At 33.8% G+C, this 23239-nt stretch overlaps 3 protein-coding genes across 4 annotated transcripts; all 3 read left to right on the top strand.

Moving 5' to 3' along the window:
- The first annotated feature begins 176 nt into the window (after positions 1 to 176).
- LOC130806486 (NADH dehydrogenase [ubiquinone] iron-sulfur protein 8, mitochondrial) lies at positions 177 to 9731 on the top strand. Its single transcript, XM_057671597.1, has 8 exons — positions 177 to 410; positions 3719 to 3803; positions 5277 to 5330; positions 5443 to 5534; positions 5618 to 5731; positions 8562 to 8629; positions 8739 to 8850; positions 9233 to 9731. Exons 1-8 carry the CDS (start codon positions 357 to 359, stop codon positions 9326 to 9328), a joined length of 675 nt encoding a protein of 224 aa, XP_057527580.1. The 5' UTR covers positions 177 to 356; the 3' UTR covers positions 9329 to 9731.
- Positions 9732 to 11122: 1391 nt separating this feature from the next.
- LOC130806485 (transcription termination factor MTERF2, chloroplastic) lies at positions 11123 to 17400 on the top strand. 2 transcript variants are annotated; one of them, XM_057671595.1, is made up of 7 exons: positions 11143 to 11498; positions 11608 to 11857; positions 13683 to 14091; positions 14591 to 14806; positions 14987 to 15094; positions 15819 to 16093; positions 16538 to 17400. In XM_057671595.1, the coding sequence occupies exons 1-7, from the start codon at positions 11423 to 11425 to the stop codon at positions 16827 to 16829; spliced, it is 1626 nt and encodes a 541-aa protein (XP_057527578.1). In that variant the 5' UTR covers positions 11143 to 11422; the 3' UTR covers positions 16830 to 17400. The 2 variants fall into 2 exon arrangements, with proteins under 2 accessions (XP_057527577.1, XP_057527578.1); XM_057671594.1 differs by having other exon boundaries at positions 11123 to 11857; positions 16538 to 17397.
- A 4785-nt stretch (positions 17401 to 22185) lies between these two features.
- LOC130806484 (glycine-rich RNA-binding protein-like) lies at positions 22186 to 23239 on the top strand. Its single transcript, XM_057671593.1, has 2 exons — positions 22186 to 22444; positions 22663 to 23239. Exons 1-2 carry the CDS (start codon positions 22337 to 22339, stop codon positions 22966 to 22968), a joined length of 414 nt encoding a protein of 137 aa, XP_057527576.1. The 5' UTR covers positions 22186 to 22336; the 3' UTR covers positions 22969 to 23239.

Below are 23239 nucleotides of genomic sequence, written 5' to 3'. Positions count from 1 at the left end.
TTTAACTACTTTAAAAACAATGATGAAATTTAACTCAAATCCAAATTTGAAAAATTTTGATTTATCAAACAATAAATTTGAGCCAATTCCAAATTTTCAAATGAAATTATTATTTTTAAACATAGTATTAGGAAAATTATAATTTAGCTCAATGTAATTACGCAACGGTCACCGTTGTAATTTGTAATTCATTTTGGTATCAAAACGGCATCATAATTGGTGTTTGGTTCCGTTGGTTACTGGGGCTTTACATCGTCACTCTATACTATCAGCTTTGAAACCCCCAACAATCACATAGAGAGAAACATTCGAATCGTCGAGAAACGATCGTCAAGTTTCATTCTTCATTTTCATCAATGGCGGCGATCTTAGCCCGCAAGTCGCTTTCTGCTCTTCGTTTTCGTCAGCTTGTAAGCCTTTTACTCATTCTTTGTAAACCCTAGATTTTCGATTTTTGATAATTAACAATCCAAAATTTATGAAATGATACGCAATACATTAACCTTTACATTGTTACGTTACGCATTTTTTTTTCATTTTCGAAGTACTTTATGTATTTAAGCTTATCATTTTCGTCAATGATTTGGCAATATTATAAATTTTATTATTAGTCATTTTAGGTATTTTTGAGGTTCATAGTGAAATTTTTAAGAGGGACAAAAAGTACACAAAGTTAGGCAATTTCTTATAATTATGATTTTAATAGTTATGATTTTCAATGCTTCGATCCTATGAATTTTAGCAAAATTATGGGTGGTAGTTCTTGATGCTTACTTTTGAAGAGGTTATTGTGATTCATAGCTAGGAAGAAAAGGCCTGGTATTGTATTGCAGATGTTTGGACAAGGAGAATAGTGTCTGCAGCTCTAAATTTAATAATTTGGTTAAGATGTTGTGATCCTATGATCATTGATTACCGTAAGTTGCAAGCTTGGAATAAAAGATGAAAATCGCCCAATTCTAACTATTTCAGCTCTGCTAATGATGTACAATTACTTCAAGCTGATGCTCATGGCAGTGATTTTTACATTTTTTATTGTTTTTTCTATCAGGGTAATAGGCACATACAAGCATGCAATTTTAGGATGCTTGGAAAATGTTATTACCAATATAAACTAGTTTATGTTTGTGGTTAGCTTTCCTGCTGCATTCTTTAAGAGTTTGAATGATTGGAACGTGTCCAACTATGATTGGTCTATTAGTGACTCAGTGTCACTTCTTGAAGTGAGGGGTTGTGACTTGAGATTAATGTAACTTAGACTTGGTCTGAGTGTTCACTTTGTTGTTCAATCATATTAGTACGTATCTAAGTGTCGGTCTGACTATATTCTATGCAATTGCTATTGTTTAGGTTACAATAGTGTGTTAAAATAATGACCATAGCTATTTAGTATTACAACTGTTAATACTCCAACTAGGTAATTGTTAAGATTTTTTCAGTCGAATATCCTAACAATTAAAAATAGACTTCTTGAAACAAACTATCGTAGGCAGTGGACAGTGAAACCGGTACTTAAATGTATTTAGTTTGGAGAGCAATTAAGTATCTATTCAATAATCTTAACACTTAACAAAAAGGGAGGTTTGTGATTTATAATGTTATGCTAAATAAGAACAAACAAGCAATTGCAAAATAAAAGGAAGGAATGTTTAAGGGATTAATTCAATGATATGAAAATTTCTTGAGTACAATTGGTCTATACTCTTTACTTGTTGTGTTCTCTACAACCTTAACCAATACTTGTAATTGCCTATTGTGAGTTGAACCTCAATTCCTCATCAACAATATTTTGATAATATGATTGAAATGATTACCAGATGGCTACTATTTATTAATATATGATATATCCATTCAATAATAAAATTCAATTCAATAGCAACTTTTACAATTGAAAAGCAATAGGTATAATAATGTCAATGAAAACATTCAAATGTTCACATAATAATTGATTTCTCCTAGAGACTAATTATCAATGATTAACCATTCAAATTGGATTCTATGTTGCTACCAACATTCAAAACTTAAATTGATCAGATTTAAGCTCTGAACTAGCTTAATGGATTTTTTTTACATAAACTTAAAGTACTACTCCATTTGATTCAACGCTAAAAACCAAATTAAACAATTTCAAGAGATCGACCAATAATTAAAGTATAAGGTTATAAAGAACTTATAGCTTTTACCAATTTTCCTCAAGAGTATAAAATCAAGCATGACCTCCATTGAAATGAAAACAAGTGTTTAAGGAAAAATTTAGAAGTTGGGGGAAGATGATACAAAGCATTACTCATCCTAATCTATTTACATAGCAAAAAGAAAAGATACTTAGCTTTAAGGAAAAATGAGAAAGATGAGCCATGCTTAGACCTACAAAACTAGCTCCTCTTGTTCCTTTAACTTGCTTCGAAAATATAAAAATCCAACCGTGAAGGAAATTCGGAAATAGTTGATCTAAAAGTCAAGGTAATGCAATGCGCGAGCTGCAGAGAGGTAGGCGAGGAGCGTAGGATGTCGCGTGGTGCGGTGTAGTGTGAGTGGTGACAGGCAGCAGGTCACGATCGTGGGCGAGGCATGAGCGTTCTTCAACCAACACTTTGTGCTTTACTTATTGTTGTTGTTGTCCATTTGTGCTTTACTTATTGTTGTTGTTGGCTTGATATGTTGGCTATTGTTGCTGAGGGGACTAGAATGTTGTGTTAGGCTTGACGCTAGGTTTAGCAAAAGCTAATCCGACCTAAACCTAACCCAGAATAAATGAGTTTGGGTTGAGACTTTGACCCAATTAGCTAAACGGGTTGACCCGACCTGATGTGTTTATTAAATGGGTTAGGTTCAGGTCAAAATTTTAACCTAAAACCAAATAATCTGTATAACCCATTTAATTAAATGAGTTAATTCCGAGATAAATCAATTAGTACGACCTAAACTTAATTAATTTAATTTTTCTGATTTTTCATAGTAACTACAAGATAAACAACTAAATAACGAAAGCTTTAAAATTAAGGCCTAAAAAATTAGATGTAATCAATGTTAAAAACCTTAAAATGAAAACAAAAAACTTTAAATGGGTTAAGTGGGTCGAAATCAGGTTGACCTGAAACAGGCCTGGTTGACGCTACCCTTCACTGCTATATGCTTCTCTAGATGGAAGGATGACTTCGCTTGATAATGGCTTGGTAGCTGCTTGACGATGGCTAGTGACTTGCTCTACACCGGTCCCTTTTTACTTGTCACTTTGCTTTGCTTTACTTGACGAAGGCACTTACATTTCGACGACTTAAGACATCATTATATGTGTGTGTGTGTATATGTACACACACACAGACACACACACGCATATATATATATATATATATATATATATATATATATATATATATATATATTGTTCAAAAGAAAATAAAATTCTTCTAAAATAAAAATTATTATTAAATAACCTAAAAATGATACTAATTTCTATAGATAAATAGTAAAAATATAAAAATTATGACACTAATAATAATTGAGGTAAATTGTGAATACTTTCACATGCATACGGTAGTGCGACAATGTTACCACTATTTTTTGATGGTGTTTTTAGTGGTGATAGTATGGTATAAAATTTCCTTTATTGTTAGTCAATTTGTTTTTTGTTTTTGTTTTATTAGTGTGTATGAGACTCATGATGCTCATCTTCTGTATATAACTTTTATACCTTGGTTTTCCATTCCATATCCAGTCTTTGACGGGACATGCTTGGCAAGACTTCAATGAGCTGGGTACAAGGTCATTTGCCACAAAACATTCATTTTCTACTGATAAAGGTGTGATAAAGTATTGTGATGATGTTATTTTAGTATGTGCTTTTGATGAATGGGAATATTTATCTTATCTTTTAATTTTCAATTTTTAGTTTTAAATGTAAGACATGTTGTAAGAAAATCAGATTGTGAGAAGCGAAAATCAAGAATAGTTGTATTTAAAACCTTTTTTTTTTCTTTGATGAGTGAAGCCTACGTTTCAAGAGCAATAACCAATAGCTTTTAGGCAAGTGAAGACTAAAGAGTTATTGTCCAACTGCAAAGGTGTGAATATTCCACTTGAGTGAGTTGAAGAGGGTGCATATCATAGTTAGTATTCTTCATGCACAAATTTTTATATGTTGGAGTGATGGGATATTCCTCGCCAACACAAAGCTTATTCAAGAAAACCATCTAAGTGATTATTTTTAGAAGGATCGTGCACCCTGTATGTTTATTGTATCTGAGTGCCTATTGTTGGGGTTTGTGTTGGAAACAATGGATAAGTTAAGTGGGTGAATTTTTGGCCCAAGAGATATGTATTGTATTTTGTTTTTTGTTACCATTTAAAGTGGGTCAAATTTTTTCTTGACTTACAATAGTTTTTGAAGTGAATTGAGTCTAGCTGTTTAGGATGTTTTTCCTAAAAATACCAATTTTTGGTTGATGAAACAATGAAGTGAATTCATTGTACTCCCTAGATTTAATACTGGTGCGCCTTTTCTTTACTCTTGTCCATGGGATAATGTTTTTATAATGAAGAAGAAACCAATTATAGTTTTGGGAATATTGTGTTGATGATATGTAAAATTTCACTATATACCATGAATCAGGATACCATGGTTGTGCTAGATGTCATTGGGAAACATCTCATTAGTATCCCAAAGGTTTGGTTGAGTGAGAATAGTTTTGCTACATGGTGGGTCATCTTGTACCTTAGGTGTGCTTTTTTGCGCCTTAAGTGCATGCTTTTAAACATTGTTATAGGGTGAAGGAACATAACTTTATTCTTAGACTTGGATAATTGTAATTCTGCTTTCCCTTTGGTTGAGGAACTTCAGTAATGTCATAAACAAAGAGACTTAAAGTTGCCAAGAATGTGAAGCTGTTATACCAACTAGTCCCTGCCCCAAAGATATCTTTCTGCTGACATGTTACAACATATAATCAGTAGATTAGGTCCATCTGTGTATTATCCTTGATCCGCATTTGCAATTATAATGATAAGGTCATTTTTTGGTGAATAATTGAATACCTTGTTGAGTATTGGTTCATACAACTTTGAATAAGAAGTGCTTGAAAGTAGTCAATCACAAAAAACTGAAGGCATTTATAGCAGATTTTCTGATTATCTTTTAGCATGATTTGATGAGCTTGCTTAGTGCATCTGACTGGCTTTATGGGACAAATGTATTTTATTTGGATGGAAAAAATATTGTGTAATTTTACGCTTTTAGACTGTAATAGGCTTGTGATTCCTCTTGCTATTTGTCGTAGATGATGAAGAAAGAGAAAAGCTTGTGAGAGAGATATCAAAGGATTGGAGTTCTGGTAAAAAAAACAATAACTTTTTGTTACCTGGTTTATTTTTTTAATTTCATTTGGTTAGAAAATTATTTTATCATGTGTGCTGTATGTCTTGACATTTTATTGTTGATTGCAGTTTTTGAGAGGAGCATAAATACTTTGTTTCTCACTGAAATGGTTAGGGGGCTATCTCTAACTCTTAAATACTTCTTTGATGACAAAGTGACTGTGAGTGTCTCCTTCCATTATTTATTGCTGCTCTCTTTCAGTATTTTTTATGGCAACGTCGTTGACTCACATCTGTTTTGCAGATCAATTATCCTTTTGAAAAGGGCCCTTTGAGCCCCCGTTTTCGTGGGGAACATGCCCTCCGTCGTTATCCAACTGGAGAGGAACGCTGCATTGCCTGTAAACTTTGTGAAGCAGTGAGTTTTTTTGGGGGGAGCTTTCATCCGATTTTCTACTAGCTTTATTGATGACTATGGTTTTTCTTATTTTCTGTATAATTTTCATGATGTGTATCTGGATCTCCAAGTTGCATCATACTTTTAGAGCCCCTGAGCGATGATTTGGGGAGTGCATTGCCTATTATTAGATGGTCAAACGGAAGTATATGAAAAATCTTACTTTCTTTTAGGGTTTCTGTGCTCTAATGCCTGCCCTTAAGGCCTTTATATTCCCTATCTTGAAAAGCTATAATTTTGATGGAGATTAAGGTCAAGAAACGCAGTTGGAACCTTTTCTTGATAGCTTAATAATTGCTCGGTAATAAGGAAATTGGGAAGAAAGGTTGACAAAGACAGTTTAATATCTATGATGAGAGAGCATTTCATCAATTACTTGGTAGAAAAGGGTTGATTCATTAGTTAAAAGCTCGTTTTGGAGTCTATAAAAGCTTCTGATGCTGTTGTTGGCAGTAGTAGAATTAGTTTCACCCATAGATGCTATCATATTACAATTATCAAGTAGTAGGTTAGTACTTAGTACATCCAGATGGAGGGGATGTCAAAATATGGTGTTTCAAAATACGTCCATTATTTTTTCTAGCTAATTGTGCAGGTACATCTGCAATCATGTTTGCTTCTCTAGACTCGAACAAATAAGTGTTCCTCATATAGTGGAGGCTCTGCAATGTTGAACAAGTGGTATAAGATTACATCTCTGTACATCCTTGCTGAGTATATGATCCACTACTACTTGCAATCAGAAGCTAAGATTGTTGAAGGCCATTACTTGTGCTTGGTCCACCCCAAAGCACATAGTATACTTAGCATCTTGATCGTAAAATGAAGTTGTATCCAGATTCCTCGCTCTACAAATAATTCGAAATCGAGATCTTCCATACTCATGAATAATACATCACGGTTAACTTTGAATGTATTTGGTGGTGGTGGAATCCATTTTTTGCTATGGCTTTGGGTCATTGGCGACTGGCGTAGAGAGGTTCAAATGGAGATTTTGCAAATTGTCACCTCCTCACCGTTACTCCTAAAATTCAAACTAACTATTTTTCCGTTAGTCACACACAATAAATCAAAAATCAGGTTTATAGGAGATTTTTAATACACCAAGTCAAGAAAAGGGAGGGTGATGGATGTGGGAATTTAAGGATTGGCCGTACTTTTGTGGCCCTACTGCCATACTCTTAATGAGTGAACACTAGTTTCAGTCTCATGCACACAGAGGTTACACCACTCAGTATGAGAAGGGATTATTTTTGTTAGTTTTAGGTGAGTTGGAAATTTATCCAGACTAGCCTGCCACAAACATTTTTATCTTTGGTTAGCAACTAGCAAGGTACTTCACATGTTCACTTGCAAGTTTGGTCATCCTCAGCTATGCTATTATGTTTTTGAGGGTAGCTGAATTCTTTCATTTGGGTCCAGAGTTGAGGAAAACAGCAGAAAAAGGCCAATACCCTTACCAAAACAAGACTCTTGAGTGAGTAGTGGAAACTTGGGAGGTATCAGCCTGTTGGGTGCTTTGAGTGTGTTCTGTCCCGAATATCTTTAGGGAAAAATGGTAGTTGATGCTTGTTTGACATAGAAGGATGGGCTCTTCACGCTTATTCACTGGTACTTGATGATGCCACTTTGTGTTCCACTTGCTGCCACCTATCTTCTCAAATTTCCTTTTTCCAACTTTCCATTAAATGCTACGGGAGTATTCTGTCCAGTGTTTTGTGAGTTTTTACTTGTAAAAAAAGGCTTTGAATGTTAATGTATTTAATTTAATTTAATTTATTTTTTTCTTTTTCTGTTGATGTATTTATCTTTGAGGAATTGTTTGCTGCTTGCCTGGTTGTTATATTGGTGTAGTTTCCAGCTGAGCTTGAGAATCACTGTTTGGTTCTCAGATGTTTATCTAAACCCAACGCGCTATGGCCGACAAATCTTTTTTGTAACCCATATTTCCCAGAAAACCTCGTTGCACTTGTCAATTTTTTGTAGTATTTATTTTGGGAGACTAATTCTTTGCATTGAGTAAATAGGGATAGCTTGAAGGGTAGATATTATAAACACAAATTGGTTTGCCTTGGTAGGTTGGTTTGTTTTCCAATGCCCAGCTTAGTGTATATTGTTTGAAGTCTTAGGCAGCAAAAACTTTTTGGTGGTTTTTATGGCTGTTAATAGGGAAACCTAGACTCCTAGACATTAAGCTGCTGTTCAAAGTCATCTATTATTGCTTGGGTTGTATTGTGAGAGAAGTGATGGAGCTTTTGTGTTTAGAGTGTAGTAGACAGATGCAAGATTTGTTTGAAAAGCTGCGGGAAAAAAATCAGCATTCATCTATAAATAAGAGGTTTGACGTTGTAACTTTTCCCCTATTAATTATGAAAGGTCTCCGTAGTCTTTGTAAAGATTTATGAGGGAGTTTGTTGAGAGAAAGTCCCATGCATATTATGAGGAGGTAAAGTGAGAGAAGCCACCTGTCTGACCCATCATCTCTCACTATTTATGGGTTTGATGTATATATCTTTGCTTGGTTAGAAGTCAGGACTTAGTTTTAATTATGTTCTTTGTAATATTGCAGCTAGCATTGTAACTAAACCTGTGCATCAGGTGAGTAATGGTTTCATGCTCAGCCTTTAAACATTTTATTTGACTCCTACCTAAATTAAAACTTTGATGTTTGCTTTGGTGTATTTATATTGAACTAAATGTTTTGTTCTAATTGATGTATGATATGTTCTGTGCTTTTGCTATCATGAGCTGCTGTTTGAAATTGATTTTTGATTTACCGTCGACCTTTTAGGTCTGCCCTGCTCAAGCAATTACTATCGAGGCAGAAGAAAGGGAAGATGGAAGCCGTAGGACAACCAGGTATATATATTTTCCTATTTTGAGAATTTTAAACATTAAAGGTGCTCAAGCACTTAAAAGAATGTAGCTTTCATCAAAGTGTCTCATGAAAAAACTATTTTTCCTGAAGGTATGATATTGATATGACGAAATGCATTTACTGTGGCTTTTGCCAAGAAGCATGCCCTGTTGATGCCATTGTTGAAGGACCAAACTTTGAATTTGCTACAGAAACTCACGAGGTTAGTATTATTATTTTTTTTAACCAGTAAAATTCTTCTAGCTTTCCGCAAATGGCTGATAGGAGCAACTAGAAAGCATTGCCAAAGAAATATGATCCCTAAATTCTTAGTGCTTCATCTTTCTCATTATATCATCAATAATCAAAACACTATTTAGGATACCAAAGAACTATTCATTCGATGGTTTGAAATGTCGAACAACAATTGGCACCTCCGAGCAACTTGTGCATAATCTTGAACCTTAAACAAATGGTTAATATGGATTTGTTTGTGCAGTCGTCCACAAAGACCACAACCATTTCATTTTCTCCCTTTTTTAGTACCTGGTCAGTCATCAAGTTCAAAACCCTTTCTGAAGTCACTTTTGCATGAAATGTTGCAGGAACTTCTGTACGATAAGGAGAAGCTGCTAGAGAATGGTGATCGATGGGAAACCGAGATTGCTGAGAATCTGAGATCTGAAAGTTTGTATCGCTAATCTCAGTTACTTTGATATGCACTTTGATGAGACAATGCTGTTTCATTTCCATATCTTTGAATAATCTCTGTTTATGGAGCTTCGGAGATCATTTTTCTGTCGTTTATGTGACATTGCTAAATTGAAATCGTATAGATTTTGTAATTTTGATCTGTAATTTAGCCATTATTACCCGCGAGCCTGTGGCTACTATAAGATACAACTCACATGTCAGTTTTTGTTTCGGTCCTTGTATGTATTGCCCTTGTCCAGGTCTTTAGGTTCGGATTTCCGATTATTGTTTTCGCGGATCTTTCACAAATAGTGGAAAATGAGAACCCGAAGTAATTAATTAATTGAAGCTTACAAGTTACAATAGGTAATATAGAGAGAATATAGCACTCTTTGACCCAATTTAGTTAAACATGTTTCTCTTTTGATATTAGAGTATTTAGTTCTACTTATTGCATTTTTATTTCTCCATATTTTTTATAAAAAAACTCATAGGAGTATATCACTAATACTATCGTCGTCTTTACTTAAAAAACACTATCTTCATATTTTTGGTGAAACTAGTATAAAAAATATACAGTCCTATACGTGTTTTTAAATTTGTCTTTATATATATTTTCAATATAGAAGTCTTATTCTCCTGATATTTTATAGTTAAAAGTTATTTGTTGATAAATGCATAAAATATGACATGATTTTCAAGGTCAGATCTTTTACAATATGGCACAACATGACACTGTTTATGACACGTGAATGGTCTATAATGACACGATTTCTATAGTATTTATATCGTAGTATACTGGGCGGGTTAAACACCTATATAGTATGCTCCTAAAAAAGAGAGGTTTTTTGCCCTTCATCTACAATAGACCAACAGGTCCAACATTGCTTGTTGTCTGTAGAAGCCATGATAACTCTTGCGGTGTTTGTGGTCTTGCCTTTCTGATTCTTCTCACTAGTCCTTGCAAAGTTTTGTCAACCTTCATCTTAAGCTAATTCATCAAACCTATAAGGTACTTTCATCTATTCAAGTCGACTAATAACTCTAATTAACAGTTATTTATCAAACATATTAAATAGTAAATACCTATTTTCAAATTTAATAAGAAAATTATTTTAAACCAAATTTCTACTATAACTTTTTTCCAAATTTAACAAATAAACTATTTATAATCATATTATTTACCAATATCAGCGTAAAGCCATCTGTTTAAGTATTGGAGAAAAGTTTAGTAAAAATTATAGGTTAAAAAGCCAAAATTGAAAAATGTACAACTCTATCAATAGTCTTTTGATCTTGACTTAAAATTTAGCATGTTAGTGCACATAAATGTTCTTTTACCAAACAATTTTTCTATCATAAAGTTTAACCAAAAAACCAAAAATTTATCAAAAAGCCTAAAAAAAACTACTTGTACCAAACACCTTCATAGTTTAGTTTTGAATAATATATTGAGAAAGTCTTGTATGAATTAGTCTACACCAAAGTATCAAATCTTAAAAAAAATATAAAAATAGTACTTCTATGCTTTTCAATCAAATAAAATTATTTAAAGACAAATTCTTTATTAAAACCGTTTTATCATAAGACAGTTTAATATGGACTGACCCAAAAACTAAAAGTATTCGTTATCTTTTTAGTTATAATTTTTTTCTCTAAAATTACAACAGTTTAATATTTTAACCTGCTTATATGAATCCGTCTTACGCTAATACGATCTTATAAAAGACTTGCTGCTTATATTTGCTACTCTATTTTTAAGTTGTTACATAAGGGAGTCCATACAAGCTAGTTTATTTACGTACTTATATAACTCACACATGGGCCACTTATCCAAAAGATCCTTTCACCAAATCAAAAATGTTATGCAACACCTCCAATTCCACACTCTTCTTCCATCTCCATCTCACAACCCACCATAACCACCGCCCATCCTACTCTTTCATCACTTGTTTTTCCCTCTCCGCTTCTTCACCTTCTCAAAACCCATGTTCCGAAACTCCCAAACCCCTAAATTTAAACCCTAATACCCAACAAATTCTTCGAACCCACAACTCCAAATCCTCCTCATTTCTCCTTCTCGACAATCAAAATCAACAACAATGGCTGCCGAAAGAAGAAAACGACGATGCTTCGATATCAGAGGAAGAAAAGGCCAGGATTTTGGAAATGACCCTGGTAAGAAATCGTCTTCCTCAATTTCCTGGTTCAATTTATCCACGCTCAATTCATGTAAATGACGTTTCTAACTCTCCATTGAATACCCTTTTGATGGGAGATGATGAAGGTGAGATGATTATGAGAGCTATTGAGATTAGAAGGAAAGTAACTTTGGAGATATTTATTGATGTTATGATTCGAAAGGGTAAATTTGGTATAACTTATTCGAAGAATTTGGGTTCAAAATTGGGGGAATTTATTGATTTGGTGATGATTCAAGCTGCTGCTATGAAGAAAGTTCCTGAATTTTCCAGGTTTTCGTTTAATGCTCGTGTTCGAAAGTTTATTGAGGAGTCTAATGTTGTTCCTCTTATAAGGTGAGCTCAATTAATATTTACGGCCCGTTTTGTTGTTGATAGCAAATTAGCAGAGAATGATTTAAAGCGTAAATTTTAATAAATGGTACCGTGTCATTTTCTTTGTGATTAAACATTGATTATAATTAAATTTTGGGAAATTTCATCTTTAAGCTTTCAATTTTTTTAGTTTTTCCATGTGGGGTGACAAAATATTAGTTTTTAGTTAAATTAAAGACTTATTTTAACTGGATTTCGAAATATGTGGTTTACTAGGTGGTCATAACGTTTGTTTTTTAAACACAAATATTGATTAAGTTGGGTAAAAATAATGCAAAGTTAAACAAAAAAACTGCTTTTGTCTATAACGGGGAAAATTGGAATGTTAAGGTCACCATGTGAATTAAAAAATTATTTATTTACCACTTAGAAAAGTCAAACTTCAGGGTTACGGCATAAAATTCCACTTAAATTTTGGTTCACTATTTTGTTGAATGATTTTTGTGATAGAAAATGAGATATGGGGTAAAATAAGCATGATCTTATTAAATTTATAATTTCTTTTATTACTATTTTGACCTTTTATTATTGACAATTAAATTGCCAATGGAGTATAATGTTGTTACCAAATGTCAATCAAAATAATTTCTTTATCTAGCGGGTAATGGAATGTTGTTGTTGATGTGACGAGGGTGTAAGTTTACTCATTAGACTGATAACTTATCATTTAGCAAATTAGCCCTTTGATTTTATTGATCAATTTATTATTTTCCCTTTAACTTCCATTGTGAATTTTGGTAATGTAGCCAATTTGCACCTATAATTAATGTAATGTGTCAATTTACCATATTTTCTGTTTAAAATTGTTAGTGGTTTGGCTACAACGATTTAGTTATTGTTTATGTGCATGAATATATGGCTAGGATTTAGCACTATCAATCTATCATGACTTGTTAGTTCATTTGAGGCTTTTGTATGCAAATTGTTGATTCATTTTGTTTTCATCTTACTTTGGTGTGTACGTTAATATGTTTTTGGAAGATTTTATAAAATTTGGTGAATAACTTTAGATCTAGCTCTACAAGTTTTGTTTTTGTTCTTTTATTTGAAACTTCATGCACCACTCATTTATTTATGAAAAAATTATTCTCAATAATCTCACTTATTGTCCTTGATTATTTCCAAATAATCCAACCTTTGTATATTTTTTTGTTGAAAGTGCCCCTTTACACATTTTAACCGGCTACTGTACGTACCTACCTACTAGCTGTTACACTCAATTTTTCTTCCTCCTTATACTTCTTCGTTGGTCTACCTATACTCAAAATTTAAACATATCTCATACACCAATGTCTAATTATGGGGAAAAAACTCATTTACAAGCTTTTTTCAATTGATAAATGAGCATTTCACAAGTCTAACTCGAATAATGTTATTAATGAATAAACTGAGCTTGAATAAAATTTTGAGCTCAACTGATGGCTTGAGATTGAAATTGAGGCTTTAATGTGCCGATTGCCGAACATGAATAGGGTAGTATTCAAATCGGCTTGACTCATTTACACACCTTATTACTCCTCGGCTACAAAGTTTGATACATGTTGATTATTATAGTAGTGAAATATAGTAAACTAGCTACATTGATTTTGTTTTTGAAGTCTTAGTTACTCCTTATACCCATGTCTCAATATATAGTCATATCTTTGATGATGAAAGCATTTTGTATAGCTACTGCTCTAAAAAAGATGATATAAGAAGGAAGTTTCTTTGAATATAAAAGCATTTTGTATAGCTATTGCTCTAAAAAAGATGATATGAAAAGGATGTTTCTTTGAATATATTGTAGGTGGTTGAAACACAATTCATTGTCGTACCCCCAAATTGGTAGAATCATATGCATTTCAAAGGGGGATGCTCAATTGATAAGGGAGCTTGTAGAGTGGTTGAAGTCAATTCATGTCCATGGAAGAAACATTGGAGTTGTGTTCATGAGGGTGGGGGAGAACATTATGAGACGCAATATAGAAGAAATGGAGGAGATCGTTGCGTATCTAGAGAGCAAAGGTGTGAGGAGGGATTGGATGGGTTATGTCATTAGTCGATGCTTTGAATTATTGACATTTAGCATGGAAGAAGTGAAAACTCGTGTAAGTTTTTACACAAACATGGGTATGAATGAGCAAGACTTTGGCACGATGGTTTATGATTGCCCCAAAGTTCTTGGCTATTATACTTTAGAAGAGATGAAGGAAAAGGTATGATGACTACATGTTTTATTCTTTTGGTATTTTAATCTGTTTGGCAAATGGTTATTGGCTGGAGTTGTTGTTATTGTTGGTTGGTTTGACGAGCACGAAGTATTAAGTGATTTGATAATAGATAGACCAATTGTGAAAGCCAGTTTTTATAGAGATGTATGGTAAAAATTAATTATTTTGGCGGTTTAGGATTATTAGAGGAATAGTAAGTCAAAAAGTAAAACGCCAATGAAAATTTGATTTAGTCTTAATAGTAAACTTTTCAGGTAGCTTAAAAATTGTTTACCAAACGCGTTTCTTTTGTTGTTTCACCAATCAAAAAGCCCAAAATCAACCTAAGAGTCATATTGCCTAAGCCTAACACACCCTAATATTTATCCCAACCACACAAAAGGAATAATTGGTGCTACTTGAAGTACATATTAATCATGTCATCATATATTTTTCTCTATGTATCTCTACACTACGCAAAAAGTAACCAAGCTCGATGTTATAGGTAAATTATCTGATGGACTTTGGACTAAGTGAGAAAGACGTTGGAAGACTACTCGCTTTTAAGCCTCAGTTGATGGTATGTGGCATTGAGGAAAGATGGAAACCCCTTCTAAAGTATCTTTACTATCTTGGAATTGACCGAGATGGCATGAGAAGAATGCTCGTCATCAAACCAATGGTGTTCTGTGTGGACCTCGAAACTACTATTGTGCCAAAGGTATTGTTAGTTTTTCATCCTTCCATAAAACGTACTACTCTACAAGTGGCTATTAATACTATACGGCTATACTATATTTTCTTCCGGAAAGTTTATTCTTTTGCTGAAATATGACTATTTCCGATTGCACCTGCTTCCATTTCGCTTCCCTGACAAATTTTCAATTATATCATTCTATAGGTACGATTTCTACAAGACATAGGTATCAAAGACGACGCTATTGGTCGCATGCTTGTCAAATTTCCTCCACTGCTAACATACAGCCTCTATAAGAAGATCCGTCCAGTGGTTTGTTTCTCCTCTATTTGCATACTTTCATCAGTTTTGTGTTATTGGCGTATGAGAGAAAGAGAAATTGCACGTGGTAACCCTAAGTTTTCTACTTTTCCACATGGTAGATGGGAATTTTTTTTATCCCACACGGTGACCCCGTGCTTTCAAAATTTTCATATGGTAGACAAAATGTTAAGTTCTTTGTTAAAATAAGTACTTATTTTTAACCGATTTTCGATAATGTGTCCCTTAAGGGTGATCGGGGCACTTGTTTCTATGAAGAAAAGTCGTTATGATGGATAATAATAACATAAATTTAACAAAATCGTTAGCCTTTTGTCTACCAATTGGAAAAGTTATAGTTTAGTTTCACCACGCGGATTTAAAGAACGTTTGTCTTTCACGTGAAAAAGCTAAAAACTCGAGGTTCACCACATGGAATTTCCTAATATATTATTTATAAACCTTAATTTTTCCGTTCCTCTTATATTCCCTTTTCCAAGTAGGGCTAGTTGATGATGAATAACTTGAAAATCTCTTTTATAATGCCCAAAATTGTTTTCACCAAGCCTTTGAAATTTTTTTCATTTTACCCCTTATTATCGATATTTTGAATGTATTTTTTGAAGCTACCTTCCGTAACTTAGAATCGGATATCTAAGTCTACTATGTGCTTGGACGGAAAATAAACGGAGAAATATTTGCTTGAAGTATGTCTAAAAGAGTAGTTGTCATCTAGGTTGTGTTCTTATTGACAAAAGCGGGAGTCACACAAAAGGATATAGGGAAGGTGGTAGCTTTGGCACCCGAACTATTAGGATGCAGCATTGCTCATAAGTTGGATGGCAACGTGAAGTATTTTCTGTCGCTTGGGATAAGCCTTCAACAGTTAGGTGAGATGATTGCCGATTTCCCTATGCTTCTACGTTACAATGTCGAACTTCTCCGTCCCAAGTATCGTTACCTGCGAAGGACAATGGTTCGGCCTCTACAGGATGTCATTGAATTTCCAAGGTAAATTCCCGACTTCATATACATCTATAATCCATTTACAAAAGGCTATGAGAAGCAGTTACTCACAAGTAGTTTAGTAGTTTAATTTCTCAAGGAAAATGTTAAGGTAAAAATGTTGATTAGGTTGAGTTGTCGAAAATTGACTCATTAACTGAAACCGAGTATGACACGACTCGACTTGAAATAACCCACATATAAAAATTAAATCAGATTGTCAAGATATTTACGTACACACAAACTGAAATTAATCTGAACCGAGATATCATACCTGAAACCCGACCGAACACCTGTAGGCCGAATAGTGTTTTTGATGCCAATTTTAATGTTTCTTACATTGTGATCATACATTGCCCTAATAATATTATTCCCACAAATTTTTTTAACAAAATAGACAATTTCTTAATCTTGTTTCATAGACTAAGATTGGTGATGAACTTCATTCAGGTTTTTTAGCTACTCTTTGGAAGACAAAATTACACCAAGACACAAGATTCTAATAGAGAATCGGGTAAACTTCAAACTCCGGTATATGTTGGCAAGTAGCGATGAAGAGTTTGATCAGCGGGTTAAGGCTGCAGTTGAAAGGCGACAGAGGTTTGAGTCAGGCTCTGTTGCACCTGAAGCTAGTACCCTTAGTGATAGCGAGGACGTTGCAACTTCTGAAGCTGGTACTTCATTTCAGAGTACGCATTTAGAGATGGCGGAGGAGGACCAAGTCCTAGCTCCTAAGTCCTAACCTGTTGTAAATCAGCTGGTCATTGGTGTAAAATAGCTTAGTAAGGGGAAAATGTGTACATAATGATGTTTTGTAAAGCTTTTAGGGTCATGTAATTGTTTATGATGCCCATTGCCAATGTTTCGAGTCTCATCGTAACTTGTTTAGATGTTGCGGACCTTATGTGCCTTTGTTTCGTCGTTTTGTTATGTAGTTTGCTTTGATTACTAGTACGTTGTTGAATGTTTTACTGCTTGGTAATCAAAGGCGAAAACTCGTAGGAACAGGTAGAGCTTTAAGATATTGCAATCTTGTCTTCGATTATCAAGCACTTGTTCACCCTTACTCCTTCCTTCTCAAGTCCCTTTTTTCGGATGAGTTATGGTTTTCCGGCTCAAGTCAGGTTGTGTGAAAATTGACAACGGACCAAACCTTAAATCTAGATTTTTTCGATTTTTTTAATTATTAACCAACAACTAAACTCATTAAATTATGCTTAATAATCTACAAAAATACCCCTAAGTACACCTATCACTTCGCCAGACAAACCATAATTATTCCTGTAAAATTAAAACTAATATGCCAGACAAAACCAATCACATGGTGCCATGTCATAGTTATTCATCTACCAAAATATCGTCAAGTACACCTATGAATATCCTTGATGTGACATTTTAACCTCATTTAAGAATATATTAATTTCTCCTTTGAGCATCTGCCTTTATTTCGCTCTCTAAAGCCTTGATACCCCTATCATATTCAGACCTAATGCCTAGCTTTGTATTCGTGTCGTTGTATTTCTTCTTTTTATATTTGTTTTTGGACTGACTTGAACGCTAGAGGGGTTTCCAGAAAATCACCCCCGGACAAGGCTAATCTTGTGGTTACAGGTCTTGGTGACACTTCGGTCTAGTTGGATCATGACTCTTTTTGGTGACCGTCACTTGCTCTTGCCTATCGAAAGTTATTACGTCTCATCCTTAAAGGTATATTTATATTTCCCTCTGTTTATAATAATTCAAGTTTCACTTCGAAATAGTTAGGCGTCATTTGTGATTAATGGGAACGACTTATCAAAAAACATACCTTAAAACTCCTTGAAGAAATATTCATGACTCCACCAAGAAATGGTGCTGTCTGTGGGGACGACTTATACACGGGTACGACTGATCTCATTACAATAGATTGCCTTCGACAAATGAAATACGAAGAAAAATATGTACAACTGGTAGATTGTAACACCCCAGAATTTCTAACCCCTTAACGAAACCAAAACCGTAAATGACGGGAGGAAATTCGGGTGTTACATAAAATAAAAAGGAAAAGAATATAGATAAACGTTAAATATTAACTTTTAAAAAGGTGAGTGGAAATTTCAGCAGCATCTCTTCTAAAAATTGAACATGTGGTAGGGCAATCAGCACAATAAAACATTAAACTAGTCTAAGGCATCATTGCCTTTTAAAATCTCACACCACGGCGGAATGATTCGTCGCCGGCTTCTCAAATCAACATGCCAAGCATGGATCGTAGTTCCAGTGTCGACATTTGCGTTTTAGAAAGACTTAACTCCTTAAAACCATGCAGAGTTATAACTACGCAGCGGAAATACAATATACGAGGGAAGACACAATGCCTCATAACAAAACATATACAACTAAAGTTTACAAAATATAACCAAAGCTACAAAATCGAAAGATAGCGGTATGTCACAGGTTATGCTTCACCCTCATCACTCTCCCCCGATGCAATGCAATGCAAAAGAAGCTCCAGTACCTGCTACGCCTGTCTATGATCCTCCTGCTGCTCGACATTAGACCAAAGGCCAATGTGTCATAGCAGGACAATCATAGAAAGTCATCAACAATCAAACATAAACACAAACACGTACACGTCAGTAACTAGCATCAAATATAATAAGGCCAACTACTAGATAACATTATATCATAAAACAACATAAGATGATTTCATAAAATGCCAGCACAGATAGTAACCGTTTATCGGCCACTTATACTTCTTAATTTCATTACGTGCTTTCCAACCCGAACCATGTGTTCTTGGGTAGAATGTAGGTCTTCATGCTCCTCTTTTCAAACATAAACTCTTGCAAAACGCATATAGTATCAACTCGACCAAGGCATTAACAGAATACCTATCACATGACCTTATAGAGCTTGTCTATCTTAAGGTAAGTGTGATTATAGTCTGTAATACCCTTGAGGTAACTTAACTTAGGCACACTTCTCACTAGCATAAACTATTCTATCAATAAGTAGATGTTCTATCAATGAGTAAATATTCTATCAAAGAGTAAATGTTCTATCAATGTGTAAGCTTTCTATCAAAGAATGAACCTTTTATCATTAAACAACTTTCGATCAATGAATAAATTTTATATCACTGAATAACTTTCTATCAGTGGATCTTTCTCTATTTTCTGGCATAGTGAATCATTCCGCCGTGGTGTGAGATTTTAAAAGGCAATGATGCCTTAGACTAGTTTAATGTTTTATTGTGCTGATTGCCCTACCACATGTTCGATTTTTAGAAGAGATGCTGCCGAAATTTCCACTCACCTTTTTAAAAGTTAATATTTAACGTTTATCTATATTCTTTTCCTTTTTCTTTTATGTAACACCCGAATTTCCTCCCATCCTTTACGGTTTTGGTTTTGTTAAGGGGTCAGAAATTTTAGGGTGTTACATAGATAGGGCACTTATTAGTTTTGGAGGCGGCCAAGTGTTACATCTGGGAACCATCATCCTTTTGGAGAAAAGGAAAACTGCAATCCTCGTCCAATTCCCTGTTGTAAACATTAGGGGGTGTTTGGCATGTGGAATTTGAGGAAAAGATTGGGATTTTGTGTCAAAAAAAAGGTCTAAGTCCTTATTTGTCTAAAAAGGACGGGATTAAAAAGGGGTAAAGTCCTCAAGAAAAATGTCTTGGGGGAGGGTGGGTATTTTGGTTGAGACTTTTTTTTTTATCTTCTTCTTCCAAATCCCTCACATGTGCCAAACAAGGGATGAGAAATTTTTTATTTTAAAAGTCTCATCTTAAAGTCTCACAAGTCCTATTCCCTTGTGCCAAACACCCCCTCAATTATTCTTGTTATTTTGCATCATTTTTATTTTTCAATTATAGCCTAAGTTTCTTTTAATCTCATTCAAACATTCAAACTATCTTTTAATTTTGGAAAATTTGATTTTAAAGGCATGAACTTTAGCTCATCCACTTTTACAGGTTTGAACTTTCATTTATTTTTTAAAGGCTCAAACTTTGGGGTGCATCCATTTTTAAATATTCAAATTATCTTTAACCGGCTAAACTAGCTTCCTTCTTCAACTAAACCACCTTGTCTTCCATTTTCTCTCTCCTCTGTGTTTAACTTCTGCCATTTTTGATGATTTTGATCACTCTTGAATGAGAAAAAAGAATTCTTCAACTAGTACACATATTTTTTTTCGAGCGACTCTAAAATTTGAGTATTTTTTAAATTAAAATGGTAAATTTTGGAATTGTCAAATTCATTTTAAAATTTGAATATTTGTAAATTAAAATGTTAAATTTTGGATTTTTTGTCCACCGACTCTAATTTGCTACCCATTAAACATCACATCAGGTACTGATAATTTGTCTATCTACTTCTATAATTTTCTCTAAACCAAAACATTGCAATTTTCTGTTCTTTCTTGAGAATTGAATGTACTTGTTAATTTGTCATCTAAAGCTGATAATTCTATCTTGTAAAGTATTTGATTCAATTGATTTGCCAAATGTAACTTTTACGTAATTTGTTGATCAATTCTTACATGGAAATCAATAGACAATTGATCAGGGTTCATCTTTATTGCATTTTGTTTTTAAGAAAAAGGAAGGAGAAACAAACCAGTCTAGGTGAAATTAAGAACATCTTCATCCTTCTATTTTCTTCCTTCTTCATGGGTTTTTAATCATAAATTAAATTGAAATGAATTTTTGAATCAACTAAGAAAAACTCAAAAAAAAAACCCAAAAAATTAAGGAAAAATTGTTGAGAATAACTCCAACTTTTGATGTTTTACTGTGAATCATCCTTATTTTTCATTATTCATATATAATCTGAACTTTTCACCTATGTTATTCACAGCACCCCCAACGAAAATATAACTGGCTGCAGGTGATATAGCCGTTTGCAACATGTTCTCTTCCTTCTTATTCTATATCTCCATTTTTAACCCCAACATTAGGAGAGAGAAAATTTATTTTCATCCTTTAATTTTGTTTTTTTTTTTGTGCAAAAATGAATTCTCATTATTCTTCAACATACAGTAAAGGTTCAAATTAATTTGCAATAACTACTTCATAAAAACTAATTTAAATCTATACTGTACGTTGAAGAACAATGAAAATTCATTTTTGAAAAAAAAAAGAAAAGAAAAAACAAAATTACATGAAATAAAATTTCTCTCTCCTAAAGTTGGGGTTAAATATGAGGATATGGAATAAGAAGGAAGAAGATGATGGAAACAATAAGAAAGAAGAGAACAAGATGCGGACGGCTATATCACCTGCTGTAGCCGGTTATATTTTCGTTGGGAGTGCCGTGAGCAACGTAGGTGAAAAGTTTGGATTATTTATGAATAATGAAAAGTAGGGGTTATTCATAGCAAAACGTCAAAAGTTGGGATTATTCTTAATAATTTTTCCTCCAAAAATTAAAGTGAATTTATAAATCAAAAATTATGATGAATTTTTGGAAATTTCTTATGGGATTGAAATCAAAAACTCCAATTCAATACATGATTTTAATTTATTTTTTAGAGATTCAAACACTAACCATTTGACTTATCTAGATTCATAAAAGCCGCCATATTATTAACCTACAAGAAAAGCTTGAGATAAACATGCCTGGGCTTTCCTACAACTCTTGTAACAAAGAATTTCCAATAATTCTGACCAAAAGCTGCACTATAGATTTTAATGCACCTCAAAGGTTGAGCCTTTAAAAGATAAACGAAAATTTAAACCTTTAAAAGGGGATGAGCTAAAGTTCGTACCTTTGAAATCAAATTTTTCTTTAACTTTATCACATAAATCATTTTTTTATACATTAATAGTTATCTACTTTTCTTTAAAAACAAACTACAGAGAAGTGTGAATTTTAACACTTTTCAAAAGAATTTACTTTCTTAAAAAAACGTTATTTCTTTTTGTTAATTATTCATTAAAATGAAATAGTAAAACCAAAAAAAATCACAAGTTTTTTCCGATAAAAAAGATCAAAAGATATTTCGAGACAAAAAAAGATCACAAGATATTTCGAGACAAAAAAAGATCCCAAGATATTTTATTTTAAAAATGACAGAATATCTTCTCTAACCAAGGTTACCCATCACACTTAATGACAAACCCTAGTTGATTCACCTCCACAAACCCTACCTTCTTTTCTATTTAAACATCACTCGTTCCTCTTCATTTCTCGTGCTCTCTACTTTTCTCTTTACTAAATCAATTTTTAGGTTTTTCTCAGTTTTCTTTCTCTCACAAAAATGGCGGAAGTTGAGTACAGATGCTTCGTAGGCGGTCTCGCTTGGGCCACCGATGACCACTCCTTGTCACAAGCTTTCTCAGAGTTCGGAGAAGTCATTGATTCGAAGGTTTTTTGTTACTGAATCTCACCAAAAAAAAAATGATTGCGTTATACTGTTACTTTCTCTGTTACTATTGTTACTTGATCTTGTTCTGTTCTTTTTATGATATCCGGAGACGGTATGTCCTATAAAAGACCAATGATCAATTTTTTTTTCTTTTCATTTTTTTTTAATTGAAATTTCATAGATCTGGAACTAAGCATCATTAATTTCGTATTTTGCAGGTAATTAACGACAGAGAAACAGGCAGATCTAGAGGATTTGGATTTGTCACATTTCAATCCAAAGAAGGTCTGGATGCTGCCATTGAAGGCATGAACGGTAAAACACTTGACGGACGTCAAGTCACCGTTAATGAAGCCCAATCTCGCAGTGGAGGAGGCGGTGGATTCCGTAATGGAGGTAGTGGAGGTTACGGCGGTGGACGTCGCGAAGGTGGAGGTGGCTACGGTGGAGGTAACCGTGGATATGGTGGTGGAGGTGGTGACCGTTACTCTCGTGGCAACTCCGATAGAGAATGGAGAAATTAGGAATACTTATTAACTAGTACTATCGTCCTCAGAGTGTAAGGGGTATCCCTTGGATTTAAGGGTATCCACTATCAACAAAAACATGGTGCTTTTTTGCTTTTTGGTAAAAAAGCTGAATCTATCTTGTTGTCACTGCTTCTGTTACTATTTGGTTGTTACTGTTACTGTTTGGATCGTGCTGGATAGTGGTTAATTAAAGGTGTTCTGAAAGTTTTCAGGATGATTTGTTCACCCTAACAGTTGATGAAAAATTCTGAAGCTCTTTTCTCTA

Source organism: Amaranthus tricolor, chromosome 2 (assembly GCF_026212465.1).
Source record: "Amaranthus tricolor cultivar Red isolate AtriRed21 chromosome 2, ASM2621246v1, whole genome shotgun sequence".
Taxonomy (NCBI): domain Eukaryota; kingdom Viridiplantae; phylum Streptophyta; class Magnoliopsida; order Caryophyllales; family Amaranthaceae; genus Amaranthus; species Amaranthus tricolor.
The sequence above is the reverse complement of the archived record's forward strand: the minus strand, read 5'-3'. Positions and strand labels throughout refer to the sequence as shown.

Bases quoted from the DNA above. Each gene is read 5' to 3' on its own strand.
- LOC130806484 (XM_057671593.1), top strand. From the start codon at position 22,337: ATGGCGGAAGTTGAGTACAGATGCTTCGTAGGCGGTCTCGCTTGGGCC. The intron at 22,445-22,662 runs GTTTTTTGTTAC...CGTATTTTGCAG, and splicing joins GAGAAGTCATTGATTCGAAG to GTAATTAACGACAGAGAAAC.
- LOC130806486 (XM_057671597.1), top strand. From the start codon at position 357: ATGGCGGCGATCTTAGCCCGCAAGTCGCTTTCTGCTCTTCGTTTTCGT. The intron at 411-3,718 runs GTAAGCCTTTTA...TTCCATATCCAG, and splicing joins CTCTTCGTTTTCGTCAGCTT to TCTTTGACGGGACATGCTTG. The intron at 5,732-8,561 runs GTGAGTTTTTTT...TCGACCTTTTAG, and splicing joins CCTGTAAACTTTGTGAAGCA to GTCTGCCCTGCTCAAGCAAT.
- LOC130806485 (XM_057671594.1), top strand. From the start codon at position 11,181: ATGTTATGCAACACCTCCAATTCCACACTCTTCTTCCATCTCCATCTC. The intron at 14,092-14,590 runs GTATGATGACTA...TCGATGTTATAG, and splicing joins TAGAAGAGATGAAGGAAAAG to GTAAATTATCTGATGGACTT. The intron at 14,807-14,986 runs GTATTGTTAGTT...ATCATTCTATAG, and splicing joins AAACTACTATTGTGCCAAAG to GTACGATTTCTACAAGACAT.